At 44.0% G+C, this 21,359-nt stretch overlaps 1 protein-coding gene across 1 annotated transcript in view; it reads left to right on the forward strand.

Annotated features, from left to right (window-relative positions):
* The window catches only part of cog2 (component of oligomeric golgi complex 2), a 69,577-nt gene extending 48,239 nt beyond the window's left edge, over positions 1–21,338 (forward strand). Inside the window, exons 13-18 of the mRNA XM_080191923.1 lie at positions 11,048–11,251; positions 11,931–12,003; positions 13,507–13,649; positions 15,566–15,705; positions 16,796–16,976; positions 17,906–21,338. Coding sequence (XP_080048049.1) covers positions 11,048–11,251; positions 11,931–12,003; positions 13,507–13,649; positions 15,566–15,705; positions 16,796–16,976; positions 17,906–18,007 — 843 coding nt within the window. The 3' untranslated portion in view covers positions 18,008–21,338. The remainder of the gene's footprint in view (positions 1–11,047; positions 11,252–11,930; positions 12,004–13,506; positions 13,650–15,565; positions 15,706–16,795; positions 16,977–17,905) is intronic.
* The last annotated feature ends 21 nt before the right edge of the window (positions 21,339–21,359 follow it).

Below are 21,359 nucleotides of genomic sequence, written 5' to 3' on the forward strand. Positions count from 1 at the left end.
GAAAGATCCACTTAATATAAGGGAGGTCCATTCCAAAGTCTGATAACAGCAGGGAAGAAACTGTTCTTGAGTCAGTTGGTATTTTTGTGTCTTTTTCCTAATTGAAGAAGGTGGAAGAGAGAATGTCCAGGGTGTGTGGAGTCCTTAATTATAGTGGCTGCTTTTCCAAGGCAGCAGGAAATGTAGACAGAGTCAATGGATGGGAGGCTAGTTTGTGTGATGGACTGGGCTTCATTCACAACCCTTTGTAGTTTCTTGTGATCTTGGGCAGAACAGAAGAGATGTGAAGCTGTGATACAACCAGAAAGAATGCTTTCTATGGTGCAGGTTGATGAGAGTTGTAGCAGACAAGCCAAATTTTCTTAGCCTCCTTCAGAGCTTCACAAGTGCCAGAGTATGAAGAGTAATTAATCCAGAACCAGTATTCAAAAGAAAAAGCAAGAGCAATGAACATAGTGACGATGGGCCATTTAGACCAATATCTGTAGTCAAGAGGAGGTGGTGGATAATCTTGGAACAGTTTGTAGAAGCTCATGAGTGAACATGTACAGAACGGAGGTATCGTGGCGAATACAGAAGGTTACAGAAGTTGCAGGTCATATTTTAGAATTTTACTGAAATAGCAGTGACCAGCCTAATGGACAGAAGCAATCAAGCAAAATTCAGCTTGGATTAAGCCACTTTTCAGGCTGTCAGGCAGCATTTTTAATGCTTCAGTGGCCCCAGAAATATTAGAAAGGAATGTGCTGGCTTTTGCTCGTGTGTGGAATGTATAGAGTAGGTCATGGCTTTGTATGGGGTAGCATTTTAACTCAATCCCATACCAATTGGTGACGTATGAAATTAGACACTGATTCTTGATGTATTTACAGAACACAGACTTGTATATGTCCACTTCCAATTTCTACACCCCTCTAGTCTTTCTATTGAGCAAAACAATTAGTCAAATTAAATTCAAGTGAAAACTCCTTAAAGGAGCATAGAAACAAAACTCCAAAGGAAATTTATCTAACAAAATCCAGATGTTCTTATGGTGGCTGATGATTTCTCAGAAAACATTAGGAGTGAGATTGAATCTACAATGCATAAGGAGGCCACTTGGCCCATCGAACCTTCCCATACAGGTCCCGTCCCCATAACCCCACATATTACCCTCATAATCTTCCTGACACTACGTGGCAATTTAGCATGGCCAATTCACCTAACCTGCACATCTTTGGACTGTTGGAGGAAACCGGAGCACCTGGAGAAAACCCATGTAGACACGGAGAATGTGCAGACTCCACACAGTCACACGAGGCCGGGAATCGTACCGGGTTTCTGGCGCTGTGAGGCAGCAGTGCTTACCACTGCTCCACCATCCCACCAAAAGTTAATGAAACAACTAACCAAAATAAGTTTAAGTAGAATTTGGGTGAACATGTACGATGTGGTTCAGATCAAGCTCTGGGTGTATTCAGAATATTCTTATACTAAAAGCAAGATTATGATTTAGAAGAATTTGGTTCACCTCTCTCATGGAAATGGTGAGCAAAAAGCAGTTAGTTCTGGATCAAATAATACTTTTGATAAGGATCTGAATCAATAAGTATTGATAAAGGGATTAAGGCTGGAATGTACCTGATTAATTTATATTGGAATTAGGAAATGGGTTTTGAGGCTTTGTCTGTGGTGAGGAGAGGGTGTCCTTGAATAAATTGGTCATGTACAACTGGCAAGGGAGCAGGTTTGGTTGGCCACACAATGCATTCTTAGTGCTAGCTTTCTTAATTGTGGGGAATATCTCAGGCAATGATAAATGGACCAGGGATACAAACAGTTAAGTTATCCTAGATTAATAGTGTACCAACACTCTACATGGAGAGGCTATGTACAGTATAAATACCAACATTGGGCTGATAGCCTGTTTCTGTGCTATAGCTTCAGTGTAATTCTACTAGAAATTATTAGTAACCTGGACAAATTAGATTTTGGTTCTGTAGATATGCCAATACTTTTGAGATAAAGGCAAAATACTGCACTTTCTGGATACAAAAACAGAAAATGCTGGAGAATCTCATTTTTGAGTTGTTGGAGCTCTGAGAAGATTTCTTCAAGGCTGGAATGGGAGAAACCATGAGGATATCTTTAATTATTCATTCATGGGATGTGGGCATTGCTGGCAAGGACAGCAGTCGTTGCCCATCTCTGGTGCCCTTGAGTAGGGAAGGTACATCATATCGAATCGCTGCGTTCCATATTGTGAAGGTTGGGGAGGGAGTTCCAGACCGTTGGACCCAGTTGCATGAAAACATGGTGAAATGTATTTATTTATGCTTTCAAGACAGAGTGAGATGTGGTGGGGAGGAAGGGGAGAAGGACCCCTAAGAGGTGATGTTTCTATGTAGCTGCTAATCTTGTTTTTCTAAGATGTCGCGGTCATAGGGGTGGCACAGTGGTTAGCACTGCTGCCTCTCAGCGCCAGGGACCCGGGTTCAATTTGTGACTCAGCTCATTGTGTGGAGTCTGCACATTCTCCCCATATTTGTGTGCATTTCCTCTGGGTGCTCCACTTTGCTCCCACAGTCCAAAAGATGTGTAGATTAGGTGCATTGGCCATGCTAAATTGACCCTCAGTGTACCCAAATAGATGCCAGAGTGTGGCGACTCGGGGATTTTTGCAGTAACTTCATTGCAGTGTTAATGTAATTCTTGCTTGTGTCTAATAAATAAACTTTAGATTTGGAAGCCTGAGTGATTTGCTGCCTTAGTGCATTAAGTTTGAAAGACCAAGGATTTAATAATTGAATTAATTGCCTTGGGATATGTCTGCAGGATTCTTTCACCATCTCTCGTTGTCTCAGGCTAATGTAGTTGAAAGTAGGGAATCCAGGGTTAAGGTCCATATAGCGGATAGTCACCTGAGACAGGGTCTTAATGTTTCTGCACTTCCCCCTTTGTGCACTGCTGAGCCTATTGGGAGGGATGACTTGAAGGAAGAGGTGAAAAGATTCTGATAAAGTACAAGGGATGTAGAAAAGGTAAAGAACCACAGAAGTCTGAAATAAAAACAAATGCTGGAAAAACTCAGGGGGCAAAGCAACACCCGTGGAGAGAGAACCAGAACTAGCATTTCAGGCATGTGCCCTCTCATCAGCACTGTAGCAGTTTTTAAACAAGTAACAGGAGCAGGAGGAGACCAGAGGAGAGCTGATTAAGGTGGGAGCATGAGAGGTTAAATGACAGAAGGGATGAATTGTGGCTGAATCTGAAATGCACATAGTGGCATTTTGTTTAAAGTAAAAGCTTATTTATTAGTCACAAGTAGGCTTATATTAACGTTGCAATGAAGTTACTGTGAAAATCTCCTAGTCGCCGCACTCCGGCGCCAGTTCGGGTACACCGAGGGAGAATTTAACATGGCCAATGCATCAAACCTGCATGTCTTTCAGATTGTGGGAGGAAACTGGAGTACCCGGAGGAAACTCAAGCAGACACAGGGAGAACGTGCAAACTCCGCACTAACCGACCCAAGCCAGGAATCAAGTCTGGGTCCTTGGCGCTGTGAGGCAGCACTGCTAACCACTGTCCCACTGTGCTGCAAGGTTAAAAATCATATGGCCTGAGACAGGTGTTGTTCAGCTGGTCCTCAGAACTGATAACTCTTTGTGATCTGCACTCTGAAATATCTGCCGCAATCTCCCAGATATGTTTTTCACAGCCTGTTTCCTGGACAGTCCATTCCACAGACTCTCAACCAGCTGCATATAGCAACTAAATCTAATCGTTCCACTTATAGCCCAGGAAGCCCAGTGGTAGAGTTGTGACAATTGCCACGGTATTATGAGGATTTGATTTATGTTTCCTTCATGGCCTTGGGACAATGGAATAAGCTTTCTCATTAGTCTTCACTTCTCCAGTGTCAACATTCCCAGGCTGTCTATCCTCTCTTCCTCATTCAGATGGTTTGTCTTTAGTCTCAGTTTTGTTGCCCTTTCTGCAAGGTTTCCAGCGCCTGGTTATCTTGTAACACGGTGGCTAGAATTGGACACAGCGGACCAGGGGCAGACGTTCTGGTTATGGTATAAATTCATCGTTACTGGGATTTGGGGTGGCACAGTGGTTAGCACTGCTCCTCACGATGCTGGGGGCCTGAGTTCAATTCCCTGCTTGGGTCACTGTGCAGACCCTGTATGTTCTCCCTGTGTCTGCGTGGGTTTCCTCTGGGTACTCCAGTTTCCTCCCATGGTCTGAAAGACGTGCAGGTTGGCCATGCTAAATTCTCCCACCGTGTACCCGAACAGGCGTTGGAGTTTGGCAACTAGGGTATTTTCACAGTAACTTCAATGCAGTTTTAATGTAAGCCTACTTGCGACACTAACAAACTTAATTTGTGCTATATTTCGCTGCCTGTAAATCCCCAGATGCTATGTGTGCTACTGCAGCGCACTGGGCAGGTTTATTTTAATGAGCTACCAACTATTCCCTCTATTACGCTGTGCCCTGTAACCTTACAGCTTTTAGTTTATATTCACATTATTTTACTTGCCTTTCCTATTTATTTATTTTGTATTTTTCACGATTGAATGTAATTTGCCACCACCAGTCCAGCTTCCCAACCTGTCCTAATATCTTGGGATTGGTTTGCCATGTTCCCATTGTTTGGCCACTTCCAGTTCCCCTCAGCTTCTGTCACCTACAAATTTAAACAGCTTTGTTTTTCTCCCAGGCTCAGATCATTGATACATGCAAATGGGCCTCAGTATTATCGGTGACAGAGTGGCTAGCACTGCTATCTCTCTGTGCCAGGGACCCAGGTTCGATTGTGTGGAGTTTGCACATTCTCCCCTTGTCTGCGTGGGTTTCCTCCAGGTGCTCTGATTTTCTCCCACAGTCTAGAAGTATGCAGGTTGGGTGGATTGGCCAAGCTAACCTGCCCCTTATTGTCCAAAAGTGTCCAGGTTAAATGGATTAACCATTGTAAATGTGTGGGGTTCCAGGATTAGGGTAGGAGGGGGAGGGCTTGGGTAAGATGCTCTGTCAGACAATCGGTATAGACTTGATGGGTCAAATGGCCTCCTTCTGCATTGTAGGGATTCTATGATTAGTTCATATGGTGTTCTTCTGGTGACCCCTTGCCATGCCATTCCATTGCTGTCTCTGGTTTAACCCGTTTTGATTCTGCCTCAGAATCACCCCCTCCACTCCCACCCCCCATCCTGTGTCCTTTGGTCTCAATGGCAGATTGCCCATATGACACTGTGTCAGTAGATTTATTGAAATCCAAACATGCTGCATGCAAGGCAAGTTCCTCCAAAACTCCAGGAATTTTGTTAGACAGTTTTGTTAGTCCAGTAAATGCAGACTGAAACCTATCTTTGTGTTCCATTATCTATCTCTGAACAGATGCCAGGCTCGCCAGCCTGCGCCCACATCCACTTTTTTAAAAAGTTACTCATATGTTGGCTGCTTCCCAATGAACTTTGCTCAACTTTCATTTGTTGATCTTCATTTGATAGGCACGGAGATTCAGACGACACAGGAAAAGGCAAATTGGACAACTTTGCTGAAGCTCCCAGTTTGGAGCAACCAAAGTTGGAGAAGAATTTTCTTCTTCATAACAGACAGAGCCATAAGAGTTATGTTAACCCCTGGGAGAAATTGCTAGTGTCTTAATGCTTAATCCCCAGTCTGGATTAATCACCTGTGGCATCTTATCAAAGCCAAGACAAAGTTCTAAGTTGCCTTTTAAATTCTAAAAGTTTTCATTAATATAAAATATATATTTTAAATTTAATGATTTACCTTAAAAGGACGCCACTCAAACAACCATGCTTTTTTTTATTCATTCGTGAGCCTTGGGCTTAGCATTTATTGCCCATCCTTAGTTGCTGAGGGTAGTTGAGAGCAGTTGCTGTGTCTCTGGAGTCACATGTGGGTCAGACTGGGTAAGGATGGCAGATTTCCTTCTCAAAAGGACATTAGTGAACCAGATGGGTTTTTCTGACAATTGGCAATGGTTTCATGGTCATCAGTAGATTCTTAATTCCAGATTTCTTTTTAAATTGAATTCATCACCTGCCCTGGTGGGATTCAAACCCAGGTAGCCCAGAACATTAGCTGAGCTTCTGGATTAATAGTGTAACCATAATACCATGAGGCCATCGCTCCCCCCTATGATTTTCATTTAAGAACATAAGAACATAAGAACATAAGAAATAGGAGCAGGAGTAGGCCATCTGGCCCTTCGAGCCTGCCCCGCCATTCAATAAGATCATGGCTGATCTGTCGTGGCTCAGTTCCACTTTCCCGCCCTCTCCCCATAACCCTTAATCCCCTCTCTTATCAAAAACCCATCAACCCGCTTCTTAAAAATATTTAGCGAGGCAGCCTCCACCACTTCAACGGGCAGAGAATTCCAGAGATTCACCACCCTTTGAGTGAAGAAGTTCCTCCTCAACTCCGTTCTGAACTGCCCCCCCTTTATCTTGAGGCTGTGCCCTAACTTCTGCCTTTGCCCAAAGCTTGGTAGGGGTTGGTGGGAGTCGAGGGACGCAAACATATTATGCACATTACTAAATTCTCTTTGCCATCATACACGAGCTTAAATACTATCTAATGATGCCATTGCATTGTTGTGAGAAAGGACAATCTGTAATCGTTACATATTGCGATTCATGCACAGCTCATCACTATCATCCCAAAACAGTGCTTTCTGCCTACACCCACGAGGAGACTGGACAGCAGCAAGATCCAGTGCAAACTTAAATACAGAACACTCCATCTCCCTCACAGCTTTGGGAACTGTAAGCAGTACAATTGCCACCCCCACTATTTGCGGAGCACATTTAAAATCATTTAATCACTGGTCACAGATAAGAACTACGTCCCCAGATCGCAGAGTAACTAAACCAATGATTAGTCAAAGAGCTATCTCAAATGTACATTTCTTTTTGCAGTGATTTGAAAGACAAACATTTATTCTGGTAAATAAGTATATACTAAGCTCAGCCTTGTTACTGGGCATGGCTGATGTTTGCTGACTAATATTTGCACATAGAGTTTCGCCCCTGACAACACAGCATGAACCAATTCCTCAATACAACCAAGGAAAGTAATATACTAGGGTAGCTTGTGCTTCCCACAGTAACACACTATAGGGACACTCACACCTCCCACAGTAACACACTATAGGGACACTCACACCTCCCACAGTAACACACTATAGGGACACTCACACCTCCCACAGTAACACACTATAGGGACACTCACACCTCCCACAGTCGGAGGGTAGGTGGGAATGTGGAGTTGAAGTTACAGTTAGATCAGTGTGATCTTATTGAATGTCGGAGTGGTCTCGAGGGGCCCAGTGAGCCACTCCTGCCCTTGATTCATATGTTCACTTGTATTGGCATCATACTGTTCGACACTCAAATCCTTCACTTCTTCACCACCAGTAAACATTTCTGCACAACCTTCAGACTGCACCTCACTCTTGATTGTACGTCTGATTAGGCAGTAATCACTAAGAAATACATCTTCACCGTCCAACATTGAGCAGTATGATCGGCTTTTCAGTCCTCCACACCAAAGTAAAGCCTGAAATTGGCTCTAATCCTCCAAGCAACCCACTGAACAAGAAGAGACAAGTTCCAAAAACAGGTCATTTGACCAACTAATCTGTTCTGGTGTTTAAGCTTCACATAGGCCTCCACCCTGTTTCTTCTTTCTTACTCTCTCCACATATCCATGTATTCCTTTTTCCCTCATTTACATGTTTTCACCATAAGTACCAGTAGGTCCACATCACACATGCCTTTCCTCACTAAGCAGGTTTTCAGATTCTCCTGTGGAGCATGATCTTGGCCCCAGTTCCCACTTTCCCGCAAATATATCTTTAGTGGAGCATGCATTCGTCACATATGTGCATCATAATATCCCCCACTTGTTACAAACAGCTTATAACATGCTTGTAACTGGTTCAAACATCACACACAAAATAACCTGAATGTTTTTTTTAATGAGTTATATCCTGATCATTTCTTCTCGTCTTTGATAAAGTGGCCACTTTTCAAGACCAAAGCTGAAGATCTATAAGTGACAGTCAATCAAGAGAACCTTCCCTCTGCAACATCTCCAACAAGAGAGAATCTCCCCATCACCTTTGCCATCATTGAATCCTTCGCTGTCAACTTTCTAGATGTTACCATTGACCAGAGGTGGAACTGGATTAGCCATATAAATATGATGACTACAAGAGCAGCCGTGTTGTGGAGATGCTGGCGTTGGACTGGGGTGGGCACGGTAAGAAGTCTCACTACAGCAGCTTAAAGTCCAACAAGTTGAACAGTTGAGTGACTCACCTGATGAAGGAACAGCACTCCGAAAGCTCATGATTCCAAATTAACCTGCTGGACTTTAACCTCGTGTCGTGAGACTTCTTACCATGCAAGAGCAAGACAGAGGCTGGGAATTCTTCAGTGAGTAACTCACCACCTGATTTCCAAAAGCCTGTCCACCATCCACAATGCACAAGTTAGGAGTGAGATGGAATATTCCCCAGTTGCCTGGGTGAGTGCAGCTCCAACAACACTCTAGAAGCTCAACACAATCTAGGACAAAGTAGCCTACTCAATTGATATCCCATCCACCACCATAAACATTCACTCCCTCCAGCAGTGTACAGTGGCAGCAATGTGAAACATCTACAAGATGCACTGTAGCAACTCTTCAAGATTCCTTCAGCAGCATCTTCTAAACGTGTGACCTTTACTGCCTAGAAGAAGATGGGTAGCAGACACATGGGAGCACCATCGCCTGCAAATTGCCCTCTTAAGTCATACACCATGCTGACTTGGAATTATATCACTGTTCCTTCATTGTGGTGTACCTGCACCTGGATTGCAGCAGTTCAGGAAGGTAACACACCCCCATCTTCTCAAGGGCAGTTAGGGATGGGCAACAAATCCTCCTCTTGCTAACATTCCGATCCCAAGAACAAATAACAAAAAACAGCAGGATGTGGCTATATAGTCCACTCCCTTCACAAGGACACCTGAGGACCAGCCTTAAAGGGACAGGCTGGGTTAAACAATGTTAACACCATGACTATAATTAAAGCATCACTAGGTGAGCAACACCAGGGTGGAACAATTCATCTTTCATCAGAGTTTAATCCTCTTGTCTGCAAGGTGCAACACACTTTAAAACTTGTTTCAGTCGCTTTTTAAGAATCATTTGTACTCTTTAATTTCCTAACCCACGATGGGCTTTTCACCTCCCTATTGAACTGCGTCAGCGCGTGTGAACGTGGAGACATTGCCACTCAACTGGTGAAGCTCACCAGTCTTAAAGGCCTAAAAAGTAAAAGTAAAGTTTATTCATTATTGTCATATGTATGCTTACATTAATACTGCAATGAAGTTACTGTGAAAATCCCCCAGTCGTCACACTGCAGCACCTATTCGGATACACTGAGGGAGAATTTAGCACAGCAAATGCACCTAACCAGCAAGTCTTTCGGACTGAGGGAGGAAACCGGAGCACATGGAGGAAACCCACACAGACAAGGGGAGACTTCCCACAGACGGTGACCCAAGTCAGGAATCGAACCTGGGTCAGTGGTGCTGTGATGTAGCAGTGTTAACCACTGTGCCACAGTGCCTAAAACTGGTAACATAGAAACTAGAAGCAGGAGTAGTCCATTCAGCCCTTCGAACCTGCTCCGCTTTGAGTAGAGAAAGCTAACGGGAGATTTAATGGCCAGTTGGTAGAATAAATAGGGCCATTACTCTCTAGCTGGCATGAACATCAGTAACTGGATGATATATTCCCCGGGTGCTCCGGTTTGCTCCCACAGTCTAAAGATATACGGGTTAGGTTGATTGGCCATACTAACTTGCCCCATGGTGTCCCAAGATGTGTAGGTTAGTGGATTAGTGGGATAAATACATGGAATTACAGGGAAAGGGTCTGGGTGGGATGCTCCTTCAGAGAACCATCGAATCGTAGAATCCCTACAGTGCAGAAGGAGGCCATTCAGCCCACCGACCACAATCCCACCCTGGCCCAATTCTCATAACCCCATATGTTTACCCTGCTAATCTTCCTGACACTAGGGGCAATTTAGCATGGCCAATCAACCTAACCCACACATCTTTGGACAGTGGGAGGAAACCCACACAGACTTGGGAAGAACATGCAAAGTCCACACAGTGACACGAGGCTGGAATTGAATCAGGGTCCCTGGTGCTATGAGGCAGCAGTGCTAACCATTTTGCCACTGTGCCACCCAGTGGTGCAGACTCAATGGGCCGAGTGGCCTGCTCCTGCACTGTAGAGTTTCTATGATTCTAAGATATTGGAGCTAACTTGCTTTAAAAAAGGTGGTGGAGGGGAGGGGGAATGGGCATTATTTTACACGAATTAATGCAATCTGGGATGCACAGCCTGAAAAAGAAATGGAAACAGATTTGGTATTAACTTATAAAAACAGGGATGGGATATAGGGGCGGCATGGTAGCACAGTGGTTAGCGCTGCTGCTTCACAGCTCCAGGGACCTGGGTTTGATTCCCGGCTTGGGTCACTGTCTGTGTGGAGTTTGCACATTCTCCTTCTGTCTGCGTGGCTTTCCTCCGGGTGCTCCTGTTTCCTTCCACAGTGCAAAGATGTGCGGGTTAGGTTGATTGGCCAGGCTAAAAACTGCTCCTTTGTGTCCTGAGATGCATAGGTTGGAGGGATTAGCAGGTAAAATATGTAGCGACATGGGGGTAGTGCCTGGATGGGATTGTGGTCTGTGCAGACCCGATGGGCAGAATGCCCCCTATCTGCACTGTAGGGTTTCTATGATTCTATAATAACTTGAAAAGATCAAATCTGCAGAGCTCAGGGAAAAGCTGAGAGTGTGGACCTGATTGGATAGCTCTTTCAAAGAGCCATCACAGGCTCAATGGGTTGAATAGCCTCCTTTTTTATGCTATTTGGTTGTTTGAAAATATAACATTATGCACTTGTGCACTGTGATGGCACAAAAGCAGTGGCTATATCTCATCTTATTCCTTTCCACAGTTGAAAATTGCACTACCAAGCAAGGACCTTACTCAGGACGGGTTAAAATCTTTGACTGCCAACAGCAACAACATGTTGACATCTCCAAATGGAAGTAACGAGGACCCGGGAAACGGGCTGACTGCAGATGTGAAAGTTGTACCACCGCTTTCCGTTAGCCAACTTGTGTATGTGGTCTCAGATCTGGACAAGGTCCATGAACAGGTTTGAGTTGATTTCATGCTTTAGAGACTAATTTAAGAAACATGGGTTCCAGTATCAGATCTTCCAGTACTCGAATCGAAAGTTCTTCCTTCCTTCCTTCCAGATTGCTTGTATTGGCCGAGGGATTAGGATGCTCTGTCCCCACTATCCCCTCCCCCTCATCAAAAGTGGGAACAGTTGGCCTCTGGTTAATTTCAGCTTTCCAAGTTCCCCAGTTCCCTGAACTTGTTAAATTCACCATATTGGTCAGGGTAGTTAGGTCTGAGCCCCGAACTCCAACCACAGCCCTCTATTTTGGTATGTTGGAGGGCTGAGAGGACTTTATTCCAGATGTATTCATTCCTATCAGTGGCGTCCAGTTAAAGCCAGCTGGTTCACGGGTAAAGATGCCATTCCTTGTCCCTAGTGCCACTGGCCAAGGAAGAGGGAAACATGAGTTTTGAGTTCCCATGCCTGAATGTGTGCTTGTTTGTGATACCTTTCTTGGTTGAATGACATTCGAACCTTTACTCTGGACCTCTGCAAGAGGAGTGCTTACTGGCTCAGTGTACTTTTGGGCTTTGGAAAACTGAAAACTCTATCCCAACACACGTTAATAATCTTGGGTAAGAAAGAAACGGGGAGGAAACTGTTAGAAAGCATGTTGTTCCCTTTAAACTTTAAACCCTTTTCTTTGCAGCTTCCAGACCTTTTGGAGATGATTAAACCTAGGCTGGAGAATATCGGGTTTACAAATTTCTCTCTCATTTCAGGTAAGATGCTGTAAAACATTAGTTTTTTTGTATGAGATATTCATAAAATCCCTACAATGCAGAAGGAGGCCATTTGGCCCATCAAATGTGCACCGACCACAATCCTACCCAGGCCCTATCTGCGTAAACCAATGCATTTATCCTAGCTAGTCCCTCTGACAGTAAGGGGCAATTTAACACAACCAGTTCACCTAACCCGCACATCTTTGGACTGTGGGAGTAAACTGGAGCACCTGGAGGAAACCCACGCAGACAAAGGGAGAATGTGCAAACTCCACACAGACAGTGACCCAAGCTGGGAATCAAACCCAGGTCCCTGGCGCTGTGAGGCAGCAATGCTAACCACTGTGTCACCGTGTTTGTGATTTCATGGCCTCAGGATATGCCAAAGCCCTTATAACCAGTGAAGTACAGACAGAAGTGTATGCACAGTTGTAGGAAACATAGCAGCCAATTTGAGCACATTATGTCCCTCAGGGGATCTCTGTTCCCCAGGGGGGTTCCGTCCCAGGCAGGCTCTGTGATAATCAACAGATAATCTGTTTGGTTATTTTGGTTGAGGAATAAATATGGATCCAGGAACTCTCCGATTGCTCTTTTCAGTCGTGTCATGGGATCTTTTCAACCCATCTGAGAGAGCAGACAGGGCCTCGGTTTAATGTCACAACTTCTAATAGTCCAGCACTATTTAAATATTACAGTAGGAGTATGAGTCCATAGGTCAGATGCTCAAGTGGCCGAATTTGACCTTCAACCCACAACCTCCTGAATCACATGATCTTGAGAGGCACGGCTGACATGGCCCTAATTGACAGATCACTTGGAGGAAACTATAATGTTTCTTGTGTATTGTTAAAAGAAAGACCAGGATTAGCGTAAAGCACCTTGTTATGTCTCTCAGAAACATTTCAAACACTTTAGTGAGGTGCCTTAGTAGGCAAACTGTGGCAATCATTTTGTGCATGGCCAAATTTCTTGGCCATCAATGAGCTAAAGGAGCAATTCATTATTTGTTTTAAGTTGAGGGAAGACTGTTAGCCAAGAAACCAGGAGATCTCCCTGCTCCTGTTTGAATAGTGCGATTGAACCTTCAGCTACAGCATTGAAACTGAAAGAGTTGCCACTACTGCCTTGTAAAAATGACACCTGCGACAATGCAGTGTTCCCTCAGTACTGCACTGAAGTCTCAGACAATGTACCAATCCAGCGTTCATTTTGAACGGAGGAGGGCAATCCCACTCCTGCTTTTCCATAACTAACCATTTGCTTAAATATTGTCCCCATTTCTTACCTTCCCACATCAAAAACTAATACTTGGAAACTCACTCCCGCTGGTTAACACACTGACTACTCATTCAGTGTGTCACATCCATTTTCAATACCGTGTAAAGTCATGCTATCATTGACGGAGGAAAACGAGGCTAAAATCAGTTAAAGAATTCCTCACTAATTCCGTGATTGTACACTTCATTTGTAATTTCTGTTTTTTCTTTCCCCCAACAGAGGCCCTTGCAGATTCTCGGGTGTCGGTGGTCAGCAACTTACCTGTGTTAAGTGACAGAATTATTGAGGAATTGAGTGAAGCCTGTTACAGTTATCTTAAAAATGCTTCAGAAGTGCCCAGGCTATATCGGAGGACAAACAAGGCGAGTATAATAATTGTTTTGACTTGTCCTCCTCTGTGTTTCTGTTACTATGTGTAGAAAAGTCAACAGTGACAAATGAATATCATAATGAAAAGATTCCAGCACAGACGCGATGGGCCGAAATGCCTCCTTCTGTGATTCACTGGTTATTTCCCTGCTAATCATGAGCATAAAATAGACCAGAATAACGCCAGGTAATGAAGTGCACCAAATGATACTTCAGGAAATTGGGGTGGTACCTGGAGATTTCCCAAAAGCAAGTGGAATGACTAACTTATTATTTAAAAAGTGAGGGCAAAACTAACCCTGGGAGCAAAAAGCCAAAGAGCCTGATTCGTTACAACAGTCCAAGGATGGTGAATCTGTGGAATTCATTGCCACAGAAGCCTATGGAGGTCCGGTCATTGAGCGTATTAAAGGCAGAGATAGATAGGTTCTTGCTAAGGGGATCAAAGATTATGGGGAAAAGATGGGAAAATGGGGTTGAAAAACTTATCACTCATGATGGGTTTCCTCCAGGTGCTCTGGTTTCCTCCCACAGTCCAAAGATGTGTGGGAGCAGACTCGATGGGCCAAATGGCCTAATTCTGCTCCTGTATCTTATCTTATGGCCTATTATGGGGCATTGCAGAGGAAGGAAGGAATGTTGAAGTGCCTGGAGAGACAAGGGAGAGACAATAGGCATTTGTGGAGCAAGATCATTACAGGTATGTTATCTTTTGAGTAGACAATGAGTGGGATTTTCTGTCCCCAAGCCCCACGGCATGTTGTGCAACAGTGGAGACACCCACCATTGGCCGTTGTCCAGTCCCACTGCTGTCAATGGGGGTTCCTGTTGTTTGTACTCTCCACTGCTGGAGAACCCACAGCGGTGGTGGTTATTGGCAGGTATACGGGGATGGGGGGTGGGGATGCCATTGGCTGGATGAGGAGATCCTGCCAGCGGGAATGGCCTGAAAATTCCACCCAATGGGTTCTGTGTAATTGGCTTTTCAGCAACTTTTCAGACTTTACTGGACAGGAGATTGGGCAACGAGGCTGGAAAAACAACATAGCAATGAAGATGAAATTGGCTCAGTCATAGAGAGTGAAGAGTAGTTGGACATGGATCCGTATCAGAATGAAGGGTGAGGTAATAGCTAATGTACTAAGGACTTTATGTTCCACAGATTAGATATCAGCTTTTTAAAATTTATTTGTGTCTCAACTAGGCTTACATTAACACTGCAATGAAGTTACTGTGACAATCCCCTAATTGCCACACTCCGGCGCCTGTTCAGCTACACTAAGGGAGAATTTAGCATGGCCAATGCACCTAGCTCACACATCTTTGGACTCTGGGAGGAAACCAGAGCACCTGGAGGAAACCCATGCAGACACGGGGAGAACATGCAGACTCCACAGACAGTGACCCAAGCTGGGAATCAAACCCAGATTCAGGTGCTGTGAGGCAGCAGTGCTAACCACTGTGCCGCCATGCTGTTGAGCTGTGGCTAAGTGGGTAATATTGTAACCCCAAGTTCGAGTTGTACTCCAGAGACTGGAATGTCAAGTCCAAGCTGATATTGCAGTACCCTGTGCTGCACAGTCTCTCGGAAGACACGTTAAACCAACTCATCCGTGCTGTTAGATGGATGTAAAAAAATTACATGGTACCTTCTCTAAGAAGGGGAATTCTTCCAGTGGCCTGGTCAACATTTATCCCTCAAACAACACCACGTAAGAAACATTATGTGGTTATCACCTTGCTGCTTGTTGGAGCTTGCTGTGAGCACCTTAAATGAGCCTGTCTGGACTGAAACCCATGCCTTCTCATACTGACATGACCAATGTGGACTAAACTCCTGTTCACTGTTGTCTTCCAGCATCCAACAACATCCATTTTAATGCATGTTATTGTATTTTGTTTATATCAGGAGGTCCCTGTCAAGGCTTCCTTGTATGTTGAAAATGCCTTGAAACCACTGCACCATCTTCAAAGTCAATACAGCAGCGTTGTGAAAGAAAACAGGATACAGGAATGGCTGTCAGGTGCCCTCAGAGTTAGCACGGAAAGGTAAGCATCCCATGATATAAAGCCATCACTGAATAATAGGTCATTCTCATGCCAGTTATTCCCCCACATAATACAATTGATATTATATTTGACCATTTTGTTTCATGCAGGGTGCAATACTGAGGGAATCCTGCATTTTTGAAACTGTAGTCCTTTGCAGGTGTGATGTTACGTGGCTTTCTCTTGTTCTGGTGATAAGTGAATATTGGAAGATCCTGCAGAATTAATTGAGGAAGTGCACAAATTTTCAGGGTGTTACAGCCAAAGTTGCTTCCTCAAGTACCAGCGCCAGCATTGCCTGTTTGTCTCTTTCATTATTGCTTGTATCTCTTGCTGTGCATAGACTGCTAAATCTCTGACAGCAGTAGCCACTGCACTAGATAGTAATTAATTGTGCGTGAAATATTTCCTGAGAACTGCAGCTCCGTGCTGTGAGAGATCAGGGAAGTTCTGCTCAAATTATGCCCAATGTTTATCCTTCAGTCAACATCGCAATAACAAACTATCTTGCTATTATCACACCAAGTGATAGGGGTGGCACAGTGGTTAGCACTGCTGCCTCACAGCACCAGGGAGCCGGGTTCGATTCCCGGCTTGGGTCAGTGTCTGTGTGGAGTTTACATGTTCTCCCCGTGTTCGGGTGGGTTTTCTTCAGGTGCCCTGATTTCATCCCATACTCCGAAAGATGTGCGGGTTGGGTGGATTGGCCATGTTAAATTGACGCTAATGTCAGGGGAACTAGCAGGGTAAATACATGGGGTTACGAGGATAGGGTGGGATTGTTGTCGGTGCAGGCTTGATGGGCCGAATGGGCTCCTTCTGCATTATAGAGATTCTATGAAGTGCTACGTAAACTACATTGATTCCCATCACCTCGATTTTCAATTCTAATAACTGTTTTTGTAGCTTCACTCCTTGCTTTTTCTTTTCCGCTCTATCACCTTCTGAGACCTGTGCATTCCTCCAATTCCCAAATTCCTGATTTTCATCTCTACACTATACCTTGCTGTGCCTAAACACTGGAAATCCCTCTCTAATAGTCTTTGGTTCTCAAAATCAATGTCAAAAGTAGCCTGCTTCCTCTTTCCAGGTATTACGAAACCATTTCAGACGTTCTTAGCTCGGTTAAAAAGATGGAGGAGAGTCTCAAGCGACTGAAACAAGCGCGGAAATCTGCAGCTGCGAGCAATGCAGGAACAAATAGCGGCATGAGTGACGACAACAAAATCCGGCTACAACTCGCTTTCGATGTTGAATACCTGTGGAATCAGGTAAGTTGATAGTGGCTTGTGCTGGCAAGTGTTTAAAGGAGATGCTGTTTGGTGGGAATTGCTGTTTGTAAGGACCACTGTTACTCACTGCCACTCACAATTTAATCTGATTTTGGCTGGAGCATTTGGAATTTCTAGATTTGCTGGTGATACCAAATCAGGGTGGGAATGTTATTAATACAGAGGAGAACCGTGACAAAATACAGGAAGATATTAATAAACATTTTATTGGTAAATATATTTCAATATAGATAAGTGTGAGTGGTATATTGTGCAGGAAGAATAAGAAGGTGGGCAGCACAGTGGCACAGTGATTAGCACTGCTGCCTCTCAGCGCCAGGGCCCTGGGTTCAATTCCTGGCTTGGGTCACTGCCTGTGTGGAGCCTGCACGTTCTACCCATGTCAGCATGGGTTTCCTCCAGGTGCTCCAATTTTCTTCCACAGTCCAAAGATGTGCACGTTAGGTGGATTGGCCATGATAAACTGACCCTAGTGTCAGGGGGGATTAGTAGGGTAAATATGTGAGGTCACAGGAATAGGGTCTGGGTGGGATTGTGATCGATGTAGACTCAATGTCCTAATGGCCTCCTTCTGCTCTGTGGGGATTCTAGGGATACTATACTGGGGATGCCTGTATTTAGTTATGACTCTCACCCTTTGCCTGATGATGACCTTTACCCTCTGTCCCTTGGTAGCCATTTGCCCTATTTATACTTTCAGAAGCTTGAATAATTTAATAATCCCTTATGTTCCCCTTTAACCTTCTTCAGTTCTGTGGAAAGGCCCCAACCTTTCAAGCTTTCTTCATAAATGTAACCCAGTGTTGTTCTAGCGATACTTTAACAATTTGCTGTTGTGAATAAATCGATTGCAGAGGTATGTGACCAGTCTTTCTTGCGTCAGTGATGTTTATCTGTCTGTTTCCTAGGTTCAGAGTCTGGGCCTGCAGATGTCAACCTTTACCCAGTTTGCAGCTCTGCTGGAATTAGCTCAAGCAGCGAAAGCTATGGCAACAGTGGAGCCAATTTGAGACATGGCTGAAGCCACATATCCATGGGTATCCCCTGCGTGAAACAGCCACTAGCCCAATAACTCGACTCACAATACCAGGACCTTGTCATGGTTAACAACACCAGGATCTATACTACAATTAATCTTGTCCTGTATTCCTCAATTTCTAATTGTAAAAATGTGGATCACAGTTTGTAAATCTCTGAAGGATATCTGCAGGCTATCGTTAGATGATAATGGATCTGTACTCACTGAAGGTTTTTGAGTGCAGCACTGGTCACCATATGTTGTGGACTTTGAATAACAGCGGTTGCACTGGACAAGTGAAATTGTATTTTCACATTCCTTGGAAGAACTTGAAATTGAAGACAGAAGAGAACCTGCAGGTTATTTCTTTCCCAGCTTGTAAAGTGTTGTTTTGTTCCCTGCTATGTTGGTGATTTGTTCCCATATTTAAATAAATCCAATAAGGAATTCAGAAGAAACTTCTTTACCCAGAGAGTGGTGACAACTTGATTACCATCAAGTGTGGTTGAGGTGAACAGCATAGCTGCATTTAAGGGGAAGATGGATTTTATGCGGCAGTGCAGAAGGGGGCCATTCTGCCCATTGTGTCTGCACTGACAACAATCCCACCCTATTCCCGTAACCCCACGTATTTACCCTGCTAATCCTCCTGGGATTAAGGGACAATGTAACATGTCCAATTCACCCAACCTGCACATCTTTGGACTGTGGGAGGAGACCAGAGCACCCAGAGGAAATCCACGCAGACACAAGGAGAACATGCAAACTCCACACAGACAGTGACCTGAGGCTGGAATTGAACCTGGGTCCCTGGCACTGAGAGGTAGCAATGCTAACCACTGTGCTGCCCTTAAAACGTTTGTAGGTCAGGGGCTTGTTAAATCCAGTGAGTGGCCTCCTAACTGACTGCCTTCATGTTCCTGCCCCTACTACAATTAAATCAGTGCAGGGGTGGTTTTGGGTGGCTTATTCACCAGAGGACCAATGAGGCCCTTAAGTGGGCAGTTAATTCCCACTTAAAGACCTTACCCACCAGTACCAGAATTTAGCCAATGATGGCAGATGCCCCAATCGAGTGATCAGCTCAACAGGTTTCTATGACATGGGGGTGCTTCCTCCTTAAGGTGTAAACCCACCTTCCATAACTAGGTTGTCCTTCCTCCATTAGCCTCTCAAACACCCCATGCCAGGGCCTGCCTGCTTGGCACTGGCAAGATCCCCAATTACTTAGCCAAATCCTAATCCAGCATTGCAAGCCTTCAGTTTGCAAGTGCTTGAGTGCAAGTCCCTGGGGTGAGACTTCCTTTTCCTGTAGGGCAGAAGTCCTGCCTCCAGCCTATTATTGGCCAATCAGCCAATAAATGACTGAGAGACAACCAGTGTTCCACTTGGCAGGTACCATGTATAGACCAACCTATGAGGGAGAGAGGAATAGAAGAATCTGTTGATATAATGAAATGAAGAGGAAAGAAATGATAATGAAGTGGTGCATAAACATATTGGCTGAATGGCCTCTTTCTGTGCTGTTCATTGTATAATTCTATGCAAAAACTACAGGTACACTCCCAAATCAGGTGAATCAAAGCTATTTTGTAACTAGTTAGGGCAGTATGTGAAATAATACACAATTCACCTGACACCACTGATAAGAGGAAACCCATGAAGACACGGGGAGAACATGCAGACCCCATACAGCCACCCGAGGCTGGAATTGAACCTGGGTCCCTGTGAGATAGCAGTGCTAACCACTGTGCCGCCCCTTCTTGGGAGGATGTCAAGGATTTTTTAAAAACTGGTATCGCTAGAAGTGATCATGAAGCTGTCTGGTTGCCATTAAAACCTAACTGATCCACTAATGTTCTTTAGCAAAGGAAACCTGTGGCCTTTATCCTGCCTGAGCTTATGTGTCTGCCGTCCTGCTCCCAACAGGGTCACCCCTTAAATTACCTCTGAAATGGCCAAACCATTATCAATGGTGCAAGAAGGCAGTCCAACATCACTTCCCCAGGGCAATCTCCTTCACTGTAACTCTCTCCCTAAACCACTGTGAGTCCTACACCGCAAGGCCTGCAATGGTTCAAGGCAATTCACCATCACCTTCTTGAGAGTCATTAGCAACAAAATTGGTGATGGCCAATGAAACTGTCCTCATTAACAACACCCACATCCCAAAAAATCAAATTTAAAAAATTCTAGGGGCAGCCAATAAATCCATAATGCCCACATCTCATAAATGAGTTATTAAAAATGTCTCCACTGCAAGCTGACAAGCAATAGTCGATCTGAAGTAAGGGTTATGTCATTACGCAGAATTAATTTGTCAACTGTTTCAAAAATGGGAAGTTTATTTTTCCAAACACTTCAAATTATTTTTGAACAAATTATGTGACTGGCAACACATGCTGTTTATATCAGGACACCCTTAGGCAAGCTTGGTATCATTTGTGTTTACATATGTTCTTGGCTGGTACTCCCATGATCTACCACACTATTGGGGAGATGGTCATTGGGCACATACAACCCGTTTCAACTCCAGTTGGATGCAGGGACCATGGTTCATTCAGGAGCAGCTAGCACTCCCAGGAAGTATTGTTTCCGCCTGAGAGATACAATCACTGAAAATGGCAATCAACTTCACTTAACTTAATGGGACTTCTGCGACAAGTTCAGGTGACTGACTAGAGTAGAACATGCAGCATGGTACACTTACATGGTATACTATTTTAGACTGTTTGAGATGCTGTATACTCTACATGTATTTTGTTCTAGATAATGCGCACATCATATAGTATTGTTCAAGGTACTGTATATAATGATATAATTTTCAGGGAACTGTAACATTACTTCCTAAATGGAACAATTTAGTGTTATTTATATAATGATATGTTCAGTAGCTTTAACTGGTCTGGTCCAAAAATATAATAATGGAACATACATTCTGAGAAGGAGGCCACTTGGCCCATCAGATTTGTGCTGTTTCTGCTTCTAACCCTTCTACAGGAATGTCTACTCCATTTCCATTTTCTCCTACCCATATCCTTTCCCAGGAACTTTAAACTAAGATTACATTTTTCAGTAAGTCTTTACATGAATGTACATTAAAATATTTTTAATTAGTTGTTTGGTAGTACAGAACTTGAATATTGCTGATAATTGCTGCCAAAGCTTTTCATCTTGCACTCATTAGGACAGATTCGCAAGAATATTAATTGTACATGGAACGAGAATTTATGCTGCAAGAGAAAAGAATGCTGATTGGTAGAAGTATTGACAAAGCGAATGCACAAGGGAACAGTTAACTGCCAAACATTTGTTTAAATTCAAACCAGGCAGGTTTACTCTTG

The sequence above is a fragment of the Carcharhinus amblyrhynchos genome, chromosome 7 (assembly GCF_965287045.1).
Source record: "Carcharhinus amblyrhynchos chromosome 7, sCarAmb.v2.hapA, whole genome shotgun sequence".
NCBI classification, from domain to species: Eukaryota; Metazoa; Chordata; class Chondrichthyes; order Carcharhiniformes; family Carcharhinidae; genus Carcharhinus; species Carcharhinus amblyrhynchos.